This window comes from Mesoplodon densirostris, chromosome 11 (assembly GCF_025265405.1).
Source record: "Mesoplodon densirostris isolate mMesDen1 chromosome 11, mMesDen1 primary haplotype, whole genome shotgun sequence".
Taxonomy (NCBI): Eukaryota; Metazoa; Chordata; class Mammalia; order Artiodactyla; family Ziphiidae; genus Mesoplodon; species Mesoplodon densirostris.
The window spans coordinates 63,220,878-63,240,406 of record NC_082671.1 but is presented as its reverse complement, the minus strand read 5'-3'; the positions used below and the strand labels follow the sequence as shown (position 1 = coordinate 63,240,406).

The following is a 19,529-nucleotide window of genomic DNA, read 5'->3' as shown; positions in this document are numbered from 1 at the left end:
GGTAGGACACAAATGAGGGCATCCCATGTGTAGTATTTATGTGAATTTTAAGGACAGGCAGAGCTAATCTATGGTGATAGATATCAGAAAGGGGTTAGCTCGGAGTGGGGGGCAAGGAGGTACTAGAAGAGGGTGCGAGGAGTGTTCTCAGTCTTGTTGGGGAGCTATATTCATTCTTTTATTGTGTATAAATTACACTTCAATTAAAAATGTGACACCTGCCCCCCCCCCCCAAAAAAAAAAGAAAGAAAAAAGAAACACCTCTGGAGGGCTGGAGGGAGGAATTGGTCTTGCATCTCTCCAGTACTTACTGCCAAGCAATCGCAAGGCACTGCATCAGGACAGACAAGCAGGAGAATCATGGGGTCTGACCTCCAGGAACTCATAAGCCCCCTCTAGGAGGTGAGACTGATGCTCATGGCGTGGCCCTGAAGGTGGGCAGGCTCCAGGCTCCGGGCTCTGGACTCCAGGTGGCACTCACAGAAGACGGAAGTGAGTGAGCTCTGGAGTCGTCAGGAAGGTGTCCTATATCTGGAAGAGGCTGAGCTGGGCCTGGAAGGCTGGGTGGATTTTGAAAAGTTGGAGGTAAAGGTGGAGATGCCACAGGAACTTTGTAGAAACACAGCAGGGTAGACAATGAAATGTAGGTCTTCAGCATCCTCGAGCCCGCTCCCTGAACCCCTCCCCAGGTCTGGCTGTGCTTCTCCATTCCCGTGTGTGCTGGCAGAAATACTCAGTGCGGCTACATTCTCTTCTCTGTTGTTCTCTTTTCATAATTTAGAGAAGTTTATTCTATATCCACCCACAAAAAGATACCCATTCTTTTCCATGGCAACGTTGTCATCCAGTGGGGATGTAACAGGGTTTTTATCATCTATTAATAGACACTTTGTTTCTAATTTTCTGTTACGATTGTACTCAGATTACATTCTGAGTACATTGGGCATTATTTAAGATTCTAACTTTTGACAAGTGTCTTGTTTTAATAATGTAGTTCTTTGATCACCATTAAGGTTACGTGCCTAGTTGTACATTTATTAGCCATTTCTGTCTCCTGTGAATTTTCCATTTTTCTGTAGATAGATCACTCTTACTTTTTTATTTTTTATGTGTTCTTTACATATTAGTGATGTTAACCTTTTAATATTTTATGTTGCATGTGTATTTTTCAGATGTCATTTTTTTTAACATAGTTTCTTTCACTGTACAGTCATTTAAAACTTTTATATAGTTAATTTGTTAAGCTTTTTATTTATAGTTTCTGAGATTTGTGTCTTTGGAAGACCTTTTTCCCATCCCAAAGACAGCAAGATATTCTCTTACATTTTCTTGTATTTTAAAAATCATTCCTTTATACACACACGTTGCATTTAGATCTTTGGATCTTTAATCATCTGGAAATACATTTTTGAATGGTAAGATATATGTTCTAACTTACTTCTCTGAAAATAGATACTATATTGTTGGGACGTCATTAGTTGGTCGGCCCCTTGTTGAAATGCTCTTTTTATCACAACTAAATACAGGTTTGATGTGAACCACTTATTCTGTTACACTTATCTCTCTCTTCATTTTAGTTTTGCTCTTAGAATCCTAATGTCTTAATTATTGTAGTCCTAGTCTACATTTTCTTATCCGTTAATGCAAATTCTTTTATGTTATTCTTTTTGGAAATTTTATTGGCTGCTCTTATGCATTTGCTCTTCCAGATGAACTTCAGGTCAGCTAATTACGTTTCAGTCTATCCTGAAACTTACATGCAGTCTATCCTGTTGGAATTTTGAATGGCTTTGCTTTGAAGTTAAAGATGGACAGTTGACAGCATTGTAATTTTGAGTCTTAGATCCAGTCTTCTGTGTCTTCTTGTTTTTGTCTCCTAAATTTCTCTTTGGTCATTGCCCTTCTCTCACTGTCACCATCCTAGCCACCATCACCTCTGCCTTCCTAAGTAGCCCCTTAAGTGGGCTCTTTGGGGCCACTGGCCCCTCTGATCCTTCTTCCACTGTGGTGAAGGCTTTGCATAAGCTGTTCCCTGGGCCCAGAATATTCGCCTTCCGGCCCCCTCTTCTCTCAGTTGATCTCTCCGCATCTCTAGGTCTTAGTTCAGTTCTCATGTCCTCAAGGAGACCTCCCTAACTGGGTACACCTTCCCACTGTGGACTTCATTGTGCTTTTCACCTCGTCTTTTAAACACTTAATTAATCCAGTCGTGATTTTACATTTGCCATGACCTTGGAGTGGGAGGTGAGTTGCTTGCGCCTGGGGGCTGTGTGTTGGTCACTTGAGTAATTCCCCTACCGCTGGCCTCGTGCCTGGCCCCGCGGATGTGTTCCTTAAATACTTGTTAATGTCAGTCATTGAGCTCCGTGTTTTCCTCTATTTCTTTATGTCTTTAAGTAAGACCCCTATAGTTTTCTTCATATGGTGTTGTGCATTTCTTGTTAAGGTTATGCCTGCCAAGTTTTCTATTTATTTATTTTGTCAGTAGTGACAAGCTATTGGTTTTTGTCCCTTGCATCTGCCCGTCTCGCTGAACTCAGAACCTTGGTTCCTGCCTGTCTCCTGGTGCTGCCGGCCTCTCTGCTGGCTTCGTCCTCAGGCTGGTTGGATTCTAGGTGGCTGTCGCAGTCCCCAGCCTGACATCTGACCCGAACAACATTCAGAGGAAGCAAGAGAGGGTTACCTCCGACACATTTCCCAAGAGCCAGGAGGAGCTTTCTCAGAAGCCCCCAGCTAATTTTTTTTTGTCTTAACAGTTTAATAGCATATTAAAAACATACCATAGAAACAGAAAGTAGAGAAAAACAGAAAATCATTCATGATCTCTTTATCCTGACACCATCACTATTAACATTTTGATATATTTCCTTTTTAATTTTTTTCTGCGTTTTTTGGCATTGATGTAACCATGCTTGCATATGATTATGTATTTCACTTTATTGATATAGCACAATATCATCATCATAATAATAGCTGATACGTTCTGATTGCCCATGATGTCCCCCAGCTAATTTGCTCTCTCTCCTCAGTGGTTCAAATAGGGTCCCAGGCCCATTGCCGAATCAGTCACTGGTGAGGGCGTGGCTTAGCTCCATACCAGCCAACCTGGTCTAAGTTTAGAGTGAGGCAGGTGGGTTCAGTCTCCCCTGGGCCGCCGGGGGTGGTCACTTTGCATAATCAGGATTCTCCTGAAAGGTGGAAGGGGCGAATGGGTCCGGGGTGAAAGTCCACACCTGACCTCTGTCAGAGCAGTCCTGTTACTTCTCCCATCCACTCATTCCAACACCATAATAAAGTTATAATATAAGATTTCCTGATGCGGAACCATCCTTTCATTCCTGGAGTAAATCCTACTGGTGTCTGCTATTCTTTGGATATCCAGTTGTGTTTTGATAGAAGATTTCGATCTTGTCTGTGTTCCAAGAAGCCTTCTTAGTAATGGAAGTTAATCGTGGGGAAGGACTCCGGGACGTGAAGGTCACTTGGTTCCTGTGCCGCCACGGCCAAGTCACCTAACCTCTCTGAGACTGTTCCTCATTCACCTTGTAGGATTGCAGCCCTAATGAACTCAAGCTGTTTGGAGGATCAAAGAATATATATGAAAGCTTCTTTTAAACACCAGAGCTCACACAACATCAGAACTGTGTCTCATACTGTCTATTTAAGGTACCATTTTTATGAGTTTCTTTCATGAAGAGAGAGAACATTAACGACTGATATTTCTCTCGGCTTTCTTCATAAACGATCATCAGAAAGCCAGGCTCACGCAGTCAGAGAGGCCCTGGGAACATGATTGGTAAACATTGCATTATTGGTGTTCGGATATTAGGTTCCTGCTTTTCATAATATCCTTAGGGAACTGGGGAAGATGTGATATTTTCTGAGATTGCCGTAAAATGCAAGTTATCGCTGGTACTGTTGCCCAATTATTCTGTACTTATTTTACTTAGACTTTAGTAATTGGAAAAAGATTAGATGCCAGGACTTTGTATTTTGTTGATTATATTACCAAAGTCTTCTCTTTAATCATTTCTTTTATTCCTAGTATTAATCATTAGCTCTGAGCTGTTTGGTGGAGGACCTAATGGTGGATTCCTAACTTAAAGGAAAGAAATAATTACTTCAGTTTCTGTGGCATTGACTGTTATCTGTCTACAAATTGAAATGTGTTCTCTAGCTGTTCAGAGCATGTGATGGAGACACTGGAGGAGACCGAGAAGGTCAGACAGAATTCAGGAGCCCTTATCCTTGCCCCACCCCCCCGGCCCAGGCTGTGCCCCATCCTGCCCTTCGTCCAGGCTCCTCTGCCCCTGCCAGCCCCACCCCTCTGTGACACCCCCCCAACACCGTAGGTGTTTGTTAGGGCAGCAGTGACTTGTACTCTTTAAACTTGATTGTCCTTGGTGTGTGTAATATGGCTACATCCTTATCAGTGCTGTGTAGACACAAGCCTATCTCCATGAAGGAATGTCTTTCAAAACCAGTCCTGGGAAAAACACCTCACGTAGGTCTTCTTAAACAGTAAGTGGTGAGAGTGACATGGGATGGAAGAAAGATGTGAAGTTGGGAGGGGACGGAGTGAGAGAGGGAGAGAGAAGGAGGGAAGAGGGTGGGAAGGAAGGAGGGGTGAAAGGAAGCCGAGTCCTCTGGACCTCACCTGTCTCGGTGGCTCCAGGGACACTGGGATGCGTTTAGCAAACACGCGCTAAGATTTAAATGTAAACAGGTCACGTTTAGCTTTGCTTGAATAGAGTGGAAACTTCTCTCGTCTGTTGAGAACAATCAGTATCTGGAATTTTTATGATTTAGGTTCAGTCTGGTTTCATTTACTGGGCTCTTTGCCCCCTAGTAACTGGTGGAGGATGTTACCACACAGTGGAAGGTTTGCTTGCTGTTTGTTACCCTGTTCTTCCCTGTCTCTTTTTTGTCAACAGAAGAATTGCGGAAGTTGAGCTGGTCCGGGATCCCGAAGCCCGTCCGTGCCATCACGTGGAAACTGCTCTCGGTAAGTCCCCCCCCACTCGGGCCTACCTGCCCGTGCATCTTCCTCCTGCGAGGACAGGCTCCCCTGGCCTGGCCAGGCTCCCGGCCATGTCACGTGCCCTGTCTGTGCCGTGGTGATCTGGGCCTTTGTCGGGACTACAATGACATTTCCCATCCTTTGCTTAATTTCAAGCTTGGTTTGACAAGGCTGGCAGAAAATTAGGATAAGTCATAATTTATGAGAGCTGTATTCTTTTTCTGTGATTTTATTAGGTTTTAAATCTTTGTGGTATTTCCAAACCTGTGGTATAGAAAAGTTCCAGCATAGAAAATTATTTCAACTCTGAGGATCCAAACAGGGAAGTATGTTTGACTGAGGATTTTTTTTTTAAATGTTAGTAACCACGACGTTAGAAACAGTTTGTGTTTTTTTTTTTCTTTTTTTTGCGGTACACGGGCCTCTCACTGTTGTGGCCTCTCCGTTGAGCGGAGCACAGGCTCCGGATGCGCAGGCTCAGCGACCATGGCTCACGGGCCCAGCCGCTCTGCGGCACGTGGGATCTTCCCAGACTGGGGCACGAACCCATGTCCCCTGCATCGGCAGGCGGACTCCCAACCACTGCGCCACTAGGGAAGCCCCAACAGTGTGTGTCTGTGTGATGGAGGCTGGAGTTGTGGCTTGCTCACCCCTAGTGCTGAGCTGCCCATCGTGGAGGCTTCTGGAGAAGTTCGGGTGCTTGTACTTCACCTGAGTCAGTGTCAGAAGTGAGCTTGGCCCTGCTGAAAATTTCAGAATAGTTTATTGACAGCTTTCTTCCCCTTTCCTTTTTTTATTATTTTTGGACCTAAGTTAATAAGGACCCCTAAGAGTTCACTCTAAATTGGGTCTGACTTACAGTATTTAACAGACTCTTTCTTGCTAATGAGTCTTGATAAATTTGCAGCTTAGTACCTCGTAATCCTAATTGCAGATGCAGCTCTGAATGGTGAATATTTATTGATTAAATATTCTCTTGCAATTAAAATTAGACCTACTGCAATTGCTTATGTTTTTGGTGTTTTTTATTTTAAGCGTTGTATCCAGTTTTCCAAACGTCCTCTAAGATAGGTTACAGGAAGTTTGGATGAAAATACCTTTAAGAGCCTCTGTTGCGGTTTTGTCTTTGTTAAGGGTGTGCTGCACCTGGTGGGAAGTCCTCCGTGAATTACGTTGTCCTGTCCTCTTTCCTTTCATTCTCAGCCTCTGCGGGTCATGGTTTAGGTCCCCTCACGTGCTACCCAGTGATTGACCTGGAAGAAGGGCCAGCTGGGACTCAGTGGACAGAGGGGCAGAAGAGGAGATAGTACAGGCTCCACCTGGCTGATCTGAAGGGATGGGGGGAGGTGGGGAGAGTCTGTGACCAGGAGCGCTGGGGATGCGGGTGACAGAAAGTCCAGCCTTCTCATGCACATTTATTCACTTAACCACCACTGATTACAGGGGCCCTTTGTCCGGAGGCAGAGGGGAATTAGACACTAGCCCACCACAGTGGGTTGGGGTGCTTGGGTTTGGTCAGGGGTGCAGCAGGGTTTGCTCTGGGGACCACAGACTGTGGGATGTATGGGATGCAGGTGGGCACTGTGGGCGAGAGGAGGGCAGCAGTGTAAGTGCCGAGGGCACACGTACTGGGTGGGGGGGGCTTCACTCCCAGGGTCTGCAGGTGGTGGCAGTGGGTGAGGGGGGGGGAGAAAGGACAGAGATGAGTGGGGCAGTTCTGGCTCTCTTAGGCTTGCGTTGATGGCCGAGTTAAACAAAAAAAAGAGCGTTGGGGGTCAATGAGCAGAGCCTGTCCTTCCAAAGGGGGGGCACCAAGAAAGAGGGGGCGTTCCAGGGCAGTGCAGACTCACGCAGTGCCAGGCAGGGCTTCCTGGAGAAGGTGGGATGCTTCTGTGGCATCTCGAAGGGGGTGTCAGGGCTCCTCCGGAGAGGGAGATGAGGAGGTCACGTGGCCTGGGGCACGCAGCAGAGGCAGGGCCAGCAGGAGTCAAGGCCGAGGCGAGCCAGCTCCCCAGGAACCAGCAGGCTGATCCCTTGGATGAGGGAGGGGATGGGGAGGCACAGGGAGCTGGAACCATGGGAGGCCGGCTCTCAGGGGCCACACCCTGAAGGCTTGAAGTGGGGGGCTGGGGGGCTGCGTTTCTGGTGAAGCCAGGAGCCTCTTGCAGGGGCCGTTGGTTGGCTTATCCGTTCATCTGATCAATATTTATCGAGTGTTTTCCGTGTCTCAGGCACTGTATGTGATGCCAGGAGGTAGCAGGGAAGGGAAAACAACCACGTCCTGTCCCTCACGGGGCCTGCGGAACAGGGTGGAGTCCCTGCCTTCCTCTGCTGCCCCCAGGACGGAGCTGGATCTCACTGCACAGAAAGGAGCCCATCTTCCCAGGAGCCCGTGTCCCCTGTGCGCTGCTATCTCCCGCTCTCTTCCTTTGCTTTTTCACTTGTTTTGCAAGCATTTATCGAGTGCTTGCTGTGTGCCAGACTGTGCTGTGCGAGAGATTCCTCTGGAAGCCGTGGTCTGTGCCCCTTGGAAGGGGGTTAGAGCTGGGGCAGGGAGAACAGGAGGGGGAAGGAGGGGGTCCAGGGCTGCAGGTGTGGGTGGGGCTCGGGCAGTTGAGGAGAAAGCCAGGGTGGGTGCTTTGGAACTGTGCTCACTGACAGTCCAGGCCTGTGTGGGCGAGCAGGGGTGACACCCCAGCCTGCAGGGCTCCTGGGCTGCACGTGGTGCAGCCATGGGGGCAGGGAGGGGGCTCTGGGCACCCAGGGGCAGGGAACCCAGCAGGTTGAGGGGTGTTGGTCAGACCCGGGTGTGGACAGGCGAAGGAGGTCGGAGCGTGGGCACGGTCACCTCCTGTCCTGCAAACCAGACCCAGGGGCTTGTTTCTGAGGCTTCCGCTCGTCCCACGGGTGCTCCCGGCGCGGTCAGCCGCACGCGTGTCCCGTGGCAGGAAGCTCAGGCGCTCAGTGAACCCTGCCCCTCACGCAGCCCTGGTCCAGCAGGTGTTTCTCGTGGGTCTGCCCTTGGCTGGGCCCTGTGCAAGTGCCAGGCCCAAGGGCGTCACAGGGATGGTGGGGAGAGAACCCTGCGGGCTCCTGGGCCGCAGGGCGGGGGGCGTGTGGAGGAGGGGTCTCCGCAGTCAGGCCTGCCTCTCGGTCGTTCTCTGTCGCCGAGGGTCTCACCTAGCCTGACACGCCTCTCTCCTGGGAAGCTCTTGCAGATCCTGATGTTTGGGCCCATGAAACAGATCCGAGCCTTGGGTGGACTGAGGTGTCAGGGTTGGTACCGACTCCGGCTCGCTGTGACACGGGGTCTGCTGAGTGCCCACCCCAGGCTGGGCAGCAGGGACGTGGCGGTTTCAGGTCACCTCTTGACCTTTTGTGGCTGGGTCCACACTCATGTCACCTGGGCAGCTTGGGAAATACTGCTATCTGGGTTCCCCAGGGGTTCTCAGGTGGGCCCGGGGTTGGTGACCGCTGCTCCAGGTCACTCCGGCTCCACATGGGACAGGGCAGGGCACCCCCGAGCCCACTGGCGGACAGGGCGCTGAGGGCAGCGCACCTGGGCGGAGGTGCTAGGCGGGGGAGTGGCTGGGCCTGACTCAGCCAGATAGTGCGGTCCGGGGCTCAGCTGCCGGGGCAGAGGTGGGTGTCCCAGCCCCCTCGGTGTCCAGGATCAAGAGCTGAACCCAGGATCGGGAAGAATTTACGCTCTGTCCAGTTTAGAAAGACCACCAACCGCAGCTGAACTTGAATATGAGTCTAGTTCAAGACCTGGCTAACGAATGACTTTCCCGACACGTTTAAGATTTGTTGTTAACATGATCCTGGTGGCTCGTGGACAAGCACTGTTCTTAACTGATGAGTAGGAAATGCTGCTTTGATGAAGAAAGATGGGAAACTTGGCTCTGGTCATTTATGGAGCGCTAACACGTGCTCTAGAACTTTCCATTAAACCACCACTGACGCTGGTTGACATTGAAATTCCATGCAAGCCATGCAGTAACTTTTAAAAATTAATCCTGTAGACACTGATTTATTTAAAACAGATAACCAAACAGGACCTACTGTATAGCACAGGGAACTCTGCTCAATATTCTGTAATAACCTAAATGGGAAAAGCACTTGAAAAAGAACGGATACATGTATATGTATAACTGAATCACTTTGCTGTACACCTGAAACTAACACAACGTTGTTAATCAACTATACTCCAATACAAAATAAAAATTAAAAGAATTTTAAAAAATTAGTGCTGTAGAAAATCACATATATATATATATATATATATATATATATTTTTTTTTTTTTTTTTTTGCGGTACGCGGGCCTCTCACTGTCGTGGCCTCTCCCGTTGCGGAGCACGGTCTCCGGACGCGCAGGCCCAGCGGCCATGGCTCACGGGCCCAGCCGCTCCGCGGCATGTGGGATCCTCCCGGACCGGGGCACAAACCCGTGTCCCCTGCATCGGCAGGCGGACTCTCAACCACTGCGCCACCAGGGAAGCCCCTGAAGTAGTTATTTATAAGAGTCAAAAATATGATTTTCTCGGGCTTCCCTGGTGGCGCAGTGGTTGAGAGTCCGCCTGCCGATGCAGGGGACACGGGTTTGTGCCCCGGTCCGGGAGGATCCCACATGCCGCGGAGCGGCTGGGCCCGTGAGCCATGGCCGCTGGGCCTGCGCGTCCGGAGACCGTGCTCCGCAACGGGAGAGGCCACGACAGTGAGAGGCCCGCGTACCGCAAAAAAAAAAAAAAAACTATTTCAGAAACATTGAACAATAACAAAGTAAACACTTGACATTTATGCTAGTCAGTAGTATGGTTAGAAATGATCAGTGAAACTCTGGTATCATCTTTCCTTCTTTCAATATATTGAGGTGAGTTTGCACGTGAACCCAGCGGGAGGGAGCGATTTGATGTTTGTGTCCCCGGGACAATTTTGATACAAGTATATGCATGCATTGTTTTACATTTATGATTAGTGTTTTTATAGCATGCTAATACAGCAATTAAGTCTTCTGTAGTTCTGTCATTTAAAATTCTGTGCATACTTGAATATATTTCATTTGCATAATTTCCAGTCTTGCTTAATTACCTAGGGGCCTCGACTTGCATATGTGTGTTTTCCTTTAGGAACGGGAACATCAGGAGTACGTGTGGGGTTTTTTATTGTCCGTGTCCCCATTTTGATACCCTTGCCTTTTAGGAGTTCTGTTTTGGAATGTTAGTTAACGTTTGGGGGTGGCGAGAATTTCTGGGTACTCGTTCACTTCACTGAGAACCCTTTGGTGGCAGTGCAGGTGATCTGCACAAGGCTGTCCACTCTGACCCCGCTGACACCAGGCTGGCCCCACTGCCCTGGCCTGGCACACATGTCCATGCCCCTCCTGTGCCAGGCTGCTTCGGGCTTGCCCAGGACCAGCCAGGACGTGCTGCCCTGTGTGCTCCGTGCGGCTCTGTCACCTTTCTCAGGGCGTTTGTGTCTGTCCCTCTCCACCTCCATCCTCTCCTGCATCAGCAAACCCAACACGGCGCAGTACTGGGCAGTACTGGGCCTACTACTGGGCCTACTTCTCATCAATTAGCTCAGACACGTCCTCCCCAGCCCCCAGGGCAGGGGCGCTCCTTGGGGCGTGACGGTGTCCTTGCACATCTGTTGACATCATTTGTTCATCCACCAAGTATCTATGGAGCATCTGTTGTGTCCAGACAGTATCCTGAGCCCTTGGGGGCTGTCTGTGAACAAAAGTGGTGACAGTTCCTGCCCCGATGGAGCTGGTGTTCTAGTGGGATGACACAAGCAGTAAACGCAACAAGTAAACTTCACAGTATCTTCCAAGGAGCTGAGTGCTATGGAACAGAACGTGAGCAAAGTAGGGGGGATCCTGAGGGTGAGGTTGGCGGCCGGGGCGACGACCTGTGAGCAGGCACTTGGGGCGGGGGAGGGACGTGGCCCCGCAGGGTCTGGGGCAGCGCATCCAAGTTCATGGGTTCTTTGGAGAGGGATGTACGAACTCCAGCAGCGCGTGGGCCCTCGGGACGCGGTGCAGACCAGGCGGCCCCGCTGCCTGGAGCCGTGCTTGGATGATGAGGAGGGTGAGCAGCAGTCACTAGAAGCGTCCTCGGCCCCAGTGCCGAGGGGAGGGGCCGCTCCTGTGGAAGGGCCAAGGCAGCGCCCGAGCCTGGAGCCCAGGCTGAGTGTGTGGGAGCTGGCCCTGCAGATGAGGGGAGGAGGAGGGCGGGCGGCTCCATCAGGCCCGGCAGGTCCCGTTCTAGGCGCCATGGCTACTGCCGTCCGCGCCGCAGCCTGTCCTCGGAGCTGAAAGATTCTCTTGTACACGAAGGTACACAGCCGAGTTTCCATAATGTTTCCCCAAAAGAAGCATCCTGCGGGCTGGACGTGGCCTGTGGGTGGTAGTTGGCCGACCCTGATGCAGAGGAGAAGGGCCCCGGGCAGAGGGAGCAGCGAAGTCAGAGGGGCCACGAGCCAGGGTCAGTGAGGGAGGGGGAGGGGAGAGTGTCCCCCGGCTGCGAGCTGGGGAGGGCTGGGCCGGGCGGACGGGAGGCCTGGCGCGAGCACGCTGAGAGGGGGCAGGGGCCCTGGGGCGCGGTGCTGGGCGGTCCGGTCCTTCTTTTCCACAGCAGTGCTGGCAGACGTGTGGGGATGGCCTGGCGGGTGGGGAGAGAAGCAGGGCCTGGTCCACCGACAGCCGGCCGCCACAGCATCCCTGCATCCCGGTGCTGTCAGGGAACGCATGTGTGTGGCACGTGGTGGCGGGGGTCTCGGTCCCTGCTTCTGTGAACGAAGCCAGGTGGCCCCGAGGAGGTAGGGCCTCAGGCGGGCCGGCTTTGCCGTCAGTCCCCCACCAGGTGTGCGTGCCTCTGGGGCCCGTTTCCTCACCTGGGAACAGGGCTGGCATTGTCCTGTGTGCGCCGGCGAGGCTTAGAGGCAGGTCTGTGTGTAGCCCGGTCAGTAGCTGTCCCTCCGTTTCCTCACCTGTGACGGTGGCAGTTTTAGGACAAAGAAAAAGAAGTAAACCTTGGTAATCATTACTCTCCAGCAGGTGACAGAGATGACATGGCAGTGAGGCCAGCCTGGGCGTGGTCGATGCCCCTGGTCCCAGCCGGATTCTCTGAAGCTGTGACTTCCCTCGGGGGGGCCGGGCTGGGAGCCCAGCAGGAAGGGGGCTCTCTGCTGGGCTCCCCCCAGGCTGGCGTGTTCCAGGTGGTGCTGGCTGCAGAGGCCGCGTCCTGAGCTGCTCAGCTTTGCCGGCTGGCACGTGAAGGCTCTGCAGGCGGGCCCGGCACTTCCGTCCACACTGCGGGGCTCCCGTTTGTTTTTGGCGCTGGTGTAATTCCGTGAGGCGGTCTGCTCTTTGGAGCACAGATGCCTCACTTGACCAGAAGATAGAGGCAGGTGGGAACCGTGGCCACTCCCTTCCGCGGTAGTGGGGCCGCTCACTGTCTGACTCTCATGTATTGTCAGATGGACCTGCTGCTCTGGGAATGGGCCCCTTTCCGACCGACGGTAATCAGTTGAAGCCATGTGAGGGCAGGTGTTCTCCGTGGGGGCTCCTCCTCGCTGTTGAGGAAGGTGGAGGGCAGGTGACACCTTGTGCCAAGGCTGCTAGGATGTAAATTGCTACACCTCCTGGCAGCGTCACTTGGAAAAAAAGGCATCAGGAGCCTTAAATATAGCCGGTATCCCTTGGAGCTAATGATGCACTTATAGAAATTTTACTGCTCACGACCACGTATTTTAGAATACTGGACAATTGAAAGTTGTCAGAATGTTCAGAAATCGAGGAAAGGTTAAATAGAAACCCGTATAAAGAAATATATATGGTGGAAGGCTATGCACCCTTGGGGAATCAGTGGTTTTAGACCAGGGGTTGGCAAGCTTTTTCTGTAAAGGGCTGCAGAGCAAGTGTTTCAGCATGTGTTTCAGTGGGTCACGTGGTCTCTTTCCGACCACTCAGCTCTACCTCGGTTGTGTGCAGCCATACACGTGAGCAAACGGGCGTGGCTGTGTGCCGCCAAAGTTCTGTTTATAGAAATGGGCAGTGGGCTGGCGTTTGCCGACCCCTGTAGTGGAACAATACGACGTGACAATGGTAATACGGTCATGATTTTAAGTTGAGATACATAAGCACGGAATGTTGGAGAGGAAATTTCCTTAAAAAGGACTAGTCATTAAAAGTAAATTGGGCTGGGCTTCCCTGGTGGCACAGTGGTTGGGAGTCCGCCTGCCAATGCAGGGAACACGGGTTCGTGCCCCAGTCCGGGAGGATCGCACATGCTGCGGAGCGGCTGGGCCCATGAGCCATGGCCGCTGAGCCTGCGAATCCGGAGCCTGTGCTCCGCAACGGGAGGGGCCACAACAGTGAGAGGCCCCATACCACAAAAAAAAAAAAGGAAATTGGGCTTCATTAAAGTCAGGAACTTCTCGTCATCCAAAGACGTCACTAGTGGGGAGAAAACGCAAACCACGGGGACGCGGAGGAGACGCTTGCAGCAGGGCTCACGTCAGACTGCATATGGCAGGTGCTCATGAATCAGGAGGAGAGAGGGGGGCCACGTGACGGGGTAGGGAAGGGGGCTGCACTCAAATGACGTACACGGCATCCTTCAGTCCACTGGAGATGCAGGTGAAAACTGCATTCTGATAGCTACCTCCGTGAACCCGTCGGGATGGCCAGAATGAAAAGATGTCTGTTACCAAGTGTTCGTAAGGATGTAGGGCAGTGGGCGTTCCCATGCGCTTCGAATGGGAGTGTAATCACTTAGGAAGATTCTTTAGCAAAATCTGTCAAAGGTATGCCCACCTAGTAGTTCTGCTCCCAGGTACATACTTAACAAATTGCGTATCGTGCATTATAAAAGGCAGTTACAAGAGTGTTTATCCCAAAAACTTGGTAAAAACCCAAATGTCTGTTAACAGAACGGATTTTGTACATGGAGATATTATGCAACAGTGACAATTTTTTAATTTTATTGTTTTTTTATCTTCGGCTGTGTCAGGTCTTAGTTGCGGCACGCGGGATCTTCGTTGCGGTGTGCCGGCTTCTCTGTAGTTGTGGCATGCGGGTTTTCTCTCTCTAGTTGAGGGGTGCAGGCTCAGTAGTTGTGGCACATGGGCTTAGTTGCCCTGTGACATATTGGATTTTAGTTCCCCGAACAGGGATCGAACCTGCGTCCCCTGCACTGGAAGGCGGATGCTTTACCAGTGGACCACCAGGGAAGTCCCACAACAGTGAAAATTAACTACTGTTTTCATGTTACAGAATGAATGAATTTTTCAAACATAATGCTGAGTTTAAGCAACGAGGCAAAAAAAAAAAAAAAAAGGTTCTATGTATATAAAGTTCAGAAATAGGCAGAATTTATCCCGGTGTCAGGAGTCAGGGAGGTACCTCTGACACCAGATCAGGAGGTAAGGGTCAGTGGTTGGAAGGCTCCCAAAGGGCCCTGAGACAGGTTCAGTCTATGATAATTCACACATACTTTTTGGGAGCGCACGTGCACACACATGTTATATTTCAGTACATGTTTATTAAAAAGTTTAAATGATGTGATCTAAATGTGATAAAACGAATGTGCATGAGTGTGTAATCTGTAATACAGAACAAATGCTAACGGAGATGCCTTAGAGAAATAAAGGGGATGCGTGTGCTCGCACAGCTGAGAAGAGGCGGCTGGACGTAGGTTGATTTCATCATCAAGGCGACTGAGCGCAGCTCTTCTTGAGTCAGCTCTTCACGGTGGACCTGCAGCTCGTGGTTCTCCCTCGTGGTCACAGAGTGGCTGCCGCAGCTCCAGACTGTGCACATTCTCTTTGATTCACAAGCAGCAGCAAAGAAGGCCCCGGGCCTGGCTTTTGTGCCTGCATCGGGTACCCCCTTTACCCCTGAGCCTGCTGGTCACTGGCTGGTGGGATGGTGTGGCTGTTTAGCTTATTAGCCCATCAAGACCTGTCCTGAAGGAAGGGGATTACCCACCTTCAGGTGGCACATGGGTTGAGACTAGGAAGACGCAGTTCCCAGAGGCTCTTCAGGGCTCTGTTTGAACAAAGGATGCATAGATATTTAGCAGTAAGCACAGTGACGTTGACTTTGGATGTGAAAGGGCTTTAAAACGCAGAAAACACCGCAGGGGATGTATTTGTTCATTTTTCACTCATACATGAATGCACTCAGTGAAAACTTGGGTGCCTGCCATGTGGCTGGCACAGTGAGCGGCTGGCTCTGCGGAGCCTCGTGCCAGGTGCTGCTGGGGCGCTGCATGAGCAGCCTCCTCGAGGGTCAGTCCAGCCTCTGGAGGGAGTGATGTTGAAGGGACACTTGAGGGATGAGGAGGGACACTCGAGGGATAGGCTTTAGAACATTAGGAAGAAAGCAAGGAGAAAACCCTTCTTACACGGGACGCAAGGACCACTAAATATAAAAGAAAAACTTTGTCCATTGGACTTCATGAAAATGTGAAACTTCTGTTGTTTGAGACATAAAAAGGCAAGCCACAGGCTAGGAGAATATAATCACAGTGCATATATTTGACAGAAAGACTCACGTCTCGAATGTATACAGCACTCATAAAACTTACTAAGAAGACAAGCAACTGATTAAAAAACTGGGCAAAAGACGTGAACAGACGTTTCACCAGAGAAGACAAGCAGTGGCAGAGGGGTTTGTGAAAAGACACGCAACATCATGAATCATTCAGGAAATGAAATTAAAAGCCCTTGACAGAGTGACTGATATTAGAGGTTGACAATACTGAGTGTCAGGGAGGGTGTGGAACGTCTGAGATTCTCAGGTGTTGTTAGTTGGGATGGAAAATGGTATCATCCTTCTGGGAAAGGATCTGGCAGTTTCTTAGAAAACTAAACATACACCTACATTATGACCCAGTAACTCTGCTCCTGGGTATTTACCCAGGAGAAATCAAACTGTATATTCATAAAAATCTTGTGCAAGAATGTTTATAACAAGCATTATTTAAAATAACCCCAAACTAGAAACAACTCAAATGATCAGCAAAGAGTGAATGGCTTAACAAACTGGTAAATAACCATACCCTGGAAATTCCACCTGGGGAGAAAGAGGAGGTCACTGTTGGTTCCTGAAAGAATCTCAAAAGACAGCAGACTGTCATGCGGTATTTGTCTTTCCCTTTCCGACTTACTTCACTTAGTATGATCATCTCTAGGTCCATCCACGTTGCTGCAAATGGCATTATTTCCTTCTTTTTTATGGCTGAGTCGTATTCCATTGCATATATGTACCACATGTTCTTTATCCATTCATCTGCTGAAATCTAAACTATGGCACAAATGAACTTATCAACAAAACAGGAACAAACTCACAGACATAGAGATCAGACCTGTGGTTGCCAAGGGGTAGGGGGGCAGGGAGGGAAGGACTGGGAGTTTGGGGTTGGTAGATGCAAACTATTACATACAGAATGGATAGACAGCAAGGTCCTACTGTTGAGTACCGGGAACTAGAGCCATTCTCCTGGGATAAACCATAACGGAAAAGAATATAAAAAAAAGAGTGTCTGTAGGTGTATAACTGAGTCACTGCTGTACAGCAGAAATTAATACAACACTGTAAATCAGCTATACTTCAGTTAAAAAAAAGCCAGCAGGCTGAGTGAAGGAAACCTTGCCCCCAGGCACAGGTCCCCATGATTCCACTTACGGGCGATTCTAGGGCGGCAGCCGCGACCCGTGGGGAAGAGGGGGTGGGGGGACTGCAGAGGGCACTGGGGCGGTTTTGGGGCGATGACACTGCTCCAGTCTTCGCGGGGGCAGCAGTTGCATGGCTGTACACCTTTGTCGGATGTCCTGGACCCGTTTCCTGAAAAGAGGCACCTTCTGTTTTATCTCTGGTGTGGCAGTAACGTTGACTGAAAAAGTAGAAAATGTAAGACAGGAGTCTGGGCTCTTCACGGCCACCCTTTGCTGCCTGCCGGACCCTTTCTGAGTCTGTATTGGGCCTGCGGCTGCCAGAGCCCAGGAGTCTTTGGAGAGAGGAGAAAACGTGCATGAGAATTTACACATATGTGTGCGTAAACACACACACGCACACACAAGCATACGCACGTGTATATATATATATATATGCATGCGTATATGTGTACGCGGACACACATATATGTGCACACACATGTATAGTTGTAGGGCCTACACACTTCCGAGCTCTCCATGGTGTCCAAGGCATTTAGAGAAGGGGGCTTTCATCTCTCAGTTGTGCTATAGATGAGCGCGGTAAATGCCAGCCTGCTGCGCTGGCTCCGGTCCGCTCTTGTACCGCTGCAGGTGGAGTTCCATCACCTTGGTGGAGGCTGCAGATGCCTGAGCCCAGACCCCATGGAGTGCGGTTGGGGGTGATACTTCCATAGGGCTCAGCTCACTGCTTGTCTTTGTGTCTCTTTCTTCACAACTCATTTGTCCTCCCCTCTGTGTCAGATTTCAGAGCGCCAAGCTCGTTTAAGGTGTGAGCCTTTTGATTATAAACTTCTCACAGAGACTCCAGGAATTACCATTAACTGTATGTACTTTTCTTGTTTGTTTTCTTCTCTCGCAGGGTTACCTTCCTGCCAACGTAGACCGAAGACCAGCCACTCTCCAAAGAAAACAGAAAGAATATTTTGCTTTTATTGATCACTATTATGATTCTAGGACGGATGAAGTTCACCAGGATACATACAGACAGGTGGGGATACTTCTTCTTTTTCTTGTCACTTGAACTACTCGGTGACGTCTGCCTTCTTGGAGGAAATGCTTTATCTGGCAGTTTCCTGATTGGGTCACAGATCTTTATTTTCTAGTAAATAAATAAACTTGAAAACAAATAATGGTGCATTCCCACTGATAATAGCACCTTGTGCATCCCCAGTTCCTTCTGCAAAAGTGGGAAGGGGGCTCTTAATTGGAGCCACAGAACAGGTAGCCCAGACCCCTCGCCGTGCACTGAGATCCTCCCTGCCGACCCCCGCCCCGCCCTGGGTGGAGGGTGTCTTGTGACTCAGCGAGCGGCTGTCTGACCAGAAGGTCAGGAGCAGACATTTGTCTGGGTCGGGTCAGACGTGTGAGTCCCCTAGGCCCCGTGGGCGCTGTCCTCTGCTGCTGTCAGGGACGTGATGTAGGTAGAGGAGAGCCATGCTGCTCGGCTTGGTTCTGGAGACACACAGTTCAGTCCATAGCAGAGGTGTAGCCAGCTTATAAGTTTGCTATTTAGTTTAATACAAAATGGATATAATTATGGCTTCTTGAATAGTCAGTTGACAGTGTGCATGATGGGAAAGATACTTAAACTTGATTTACGGTTCATGGTGTATCCAGAATTTGCTGTTAGAATCGCTCGAAGCCTTTATAATTCTTGTCTTTGTAATATGTGAGAATTCAGAATGGTTTGCGCTGCAGTTGAACAAAAAGCTGGTTAGGCATTGGTAGCACTGCCTCGTATTCTGACATGAACTTCTGATTTTCCTGATGCGTGTCAGTATTGAGTATTTCCTCTTGGAAACCCGACCTCTAGGTGAATGAGCGTTGCCGAAATTGTCTCCCTCAGATGTGGGATACCCACATCTCCTTGTCAGTTTGGTGTAGCGCTGTAAAAAGGTCCAAAGACAGGCCTTAGTGCTGATTGCTAATCACAGGTTCTTTAAGTTAAATGGATTGCTGAAAGGCATCTTCCCAAGCAGACACTGGCAGCTCTGCAGGAAGAGTGACTCGTTTGGGGGCGGGAGGAGGGAGATGGGGACAGGGACTCGCTTCCGTCACCTTCCAGGGCGGGGCCTTCTCTGCCTCTGGCCCCTGCTGCCCACACTGGGGCTTGTCCTCTGTCTCCCACCCGGGTGGCTCCCAGGCCACACGGTGCTGCCACCCGTCACTCTGGGAAACTGATTTGTGATATAGATTGCATTTGGATTGGATCAGGGAAATACTAGCTTACCTGGTTTTTTTTCCACTTCACTGGTTTTAGGGAATGGGTACATTTGGTATTGTGTTGCATGTATTTTTGCTGTGTGTGTTTTTTTTTTTTAAATTTTATTTGTTTATTTTTGCCTGCGTTGGGTCTTTGTTGCTGCTTGCAGGCTTTCTCTAGCTGCGGCGAGTGGGGGCTACTCTTTTTTTTTTTTTTTTTTTTTTTTTTTTTTTTTGCGGTATGCGGGCCTCTTACTGTTGTGGCCTCCCCCGTTGCGGAGCACAGGCTCCGGACGCGCAGGCTCCGGACGCGCAGGCTCAGCGGCCATGGCTCACGGGCCCAGCCGCTCCGCGGCATATGGGATCCTCCCAGACCGGGGCACGAACCCGTATCCCCTGCATCGGCAGGCGGACTCTCAACCACTTGCGCCACCAGGGAGGCCCGGGGCTACTCTTCATTCGGTGTGCGGGCTTCTCATTGCTGTGGCTTCTCTTGTTGTGGAGCATGGGCTCTAGGCACGCGGGCTTCAGTAGTTGTGGCTCGCGGGCTCTAGAGCGCAGGCTCAGTAGTTGTGGCGCAC

General features: G+C 50.2%; 1 protein-coding gene across 1 annotated transcript in view; it reads left to right on the top strand.

The window, feature by feature from the left end:
* TBC1D22A (TBC1 domain family member 22A) overlaps window positions 1-19,529 on the top strand; it is a 326,227-nt gene that overhangs the window by 97,117 nt on the left and 209,581 nt on the right. The window contains exons 5-6 of the mRNA XM_060113299.1: window positions 4,935-5,005; window positions 17,606-17,734. Coding sequence (XP_059969282.1) covers window positions 4,935-5,005; window positions 17,606-17,734 — 200 coding nt within the window. The remainder of the gene's footprint in view (window positions 1-4,934; window positions 5,006-17,605; window positions 17,735-19,529) is intronic.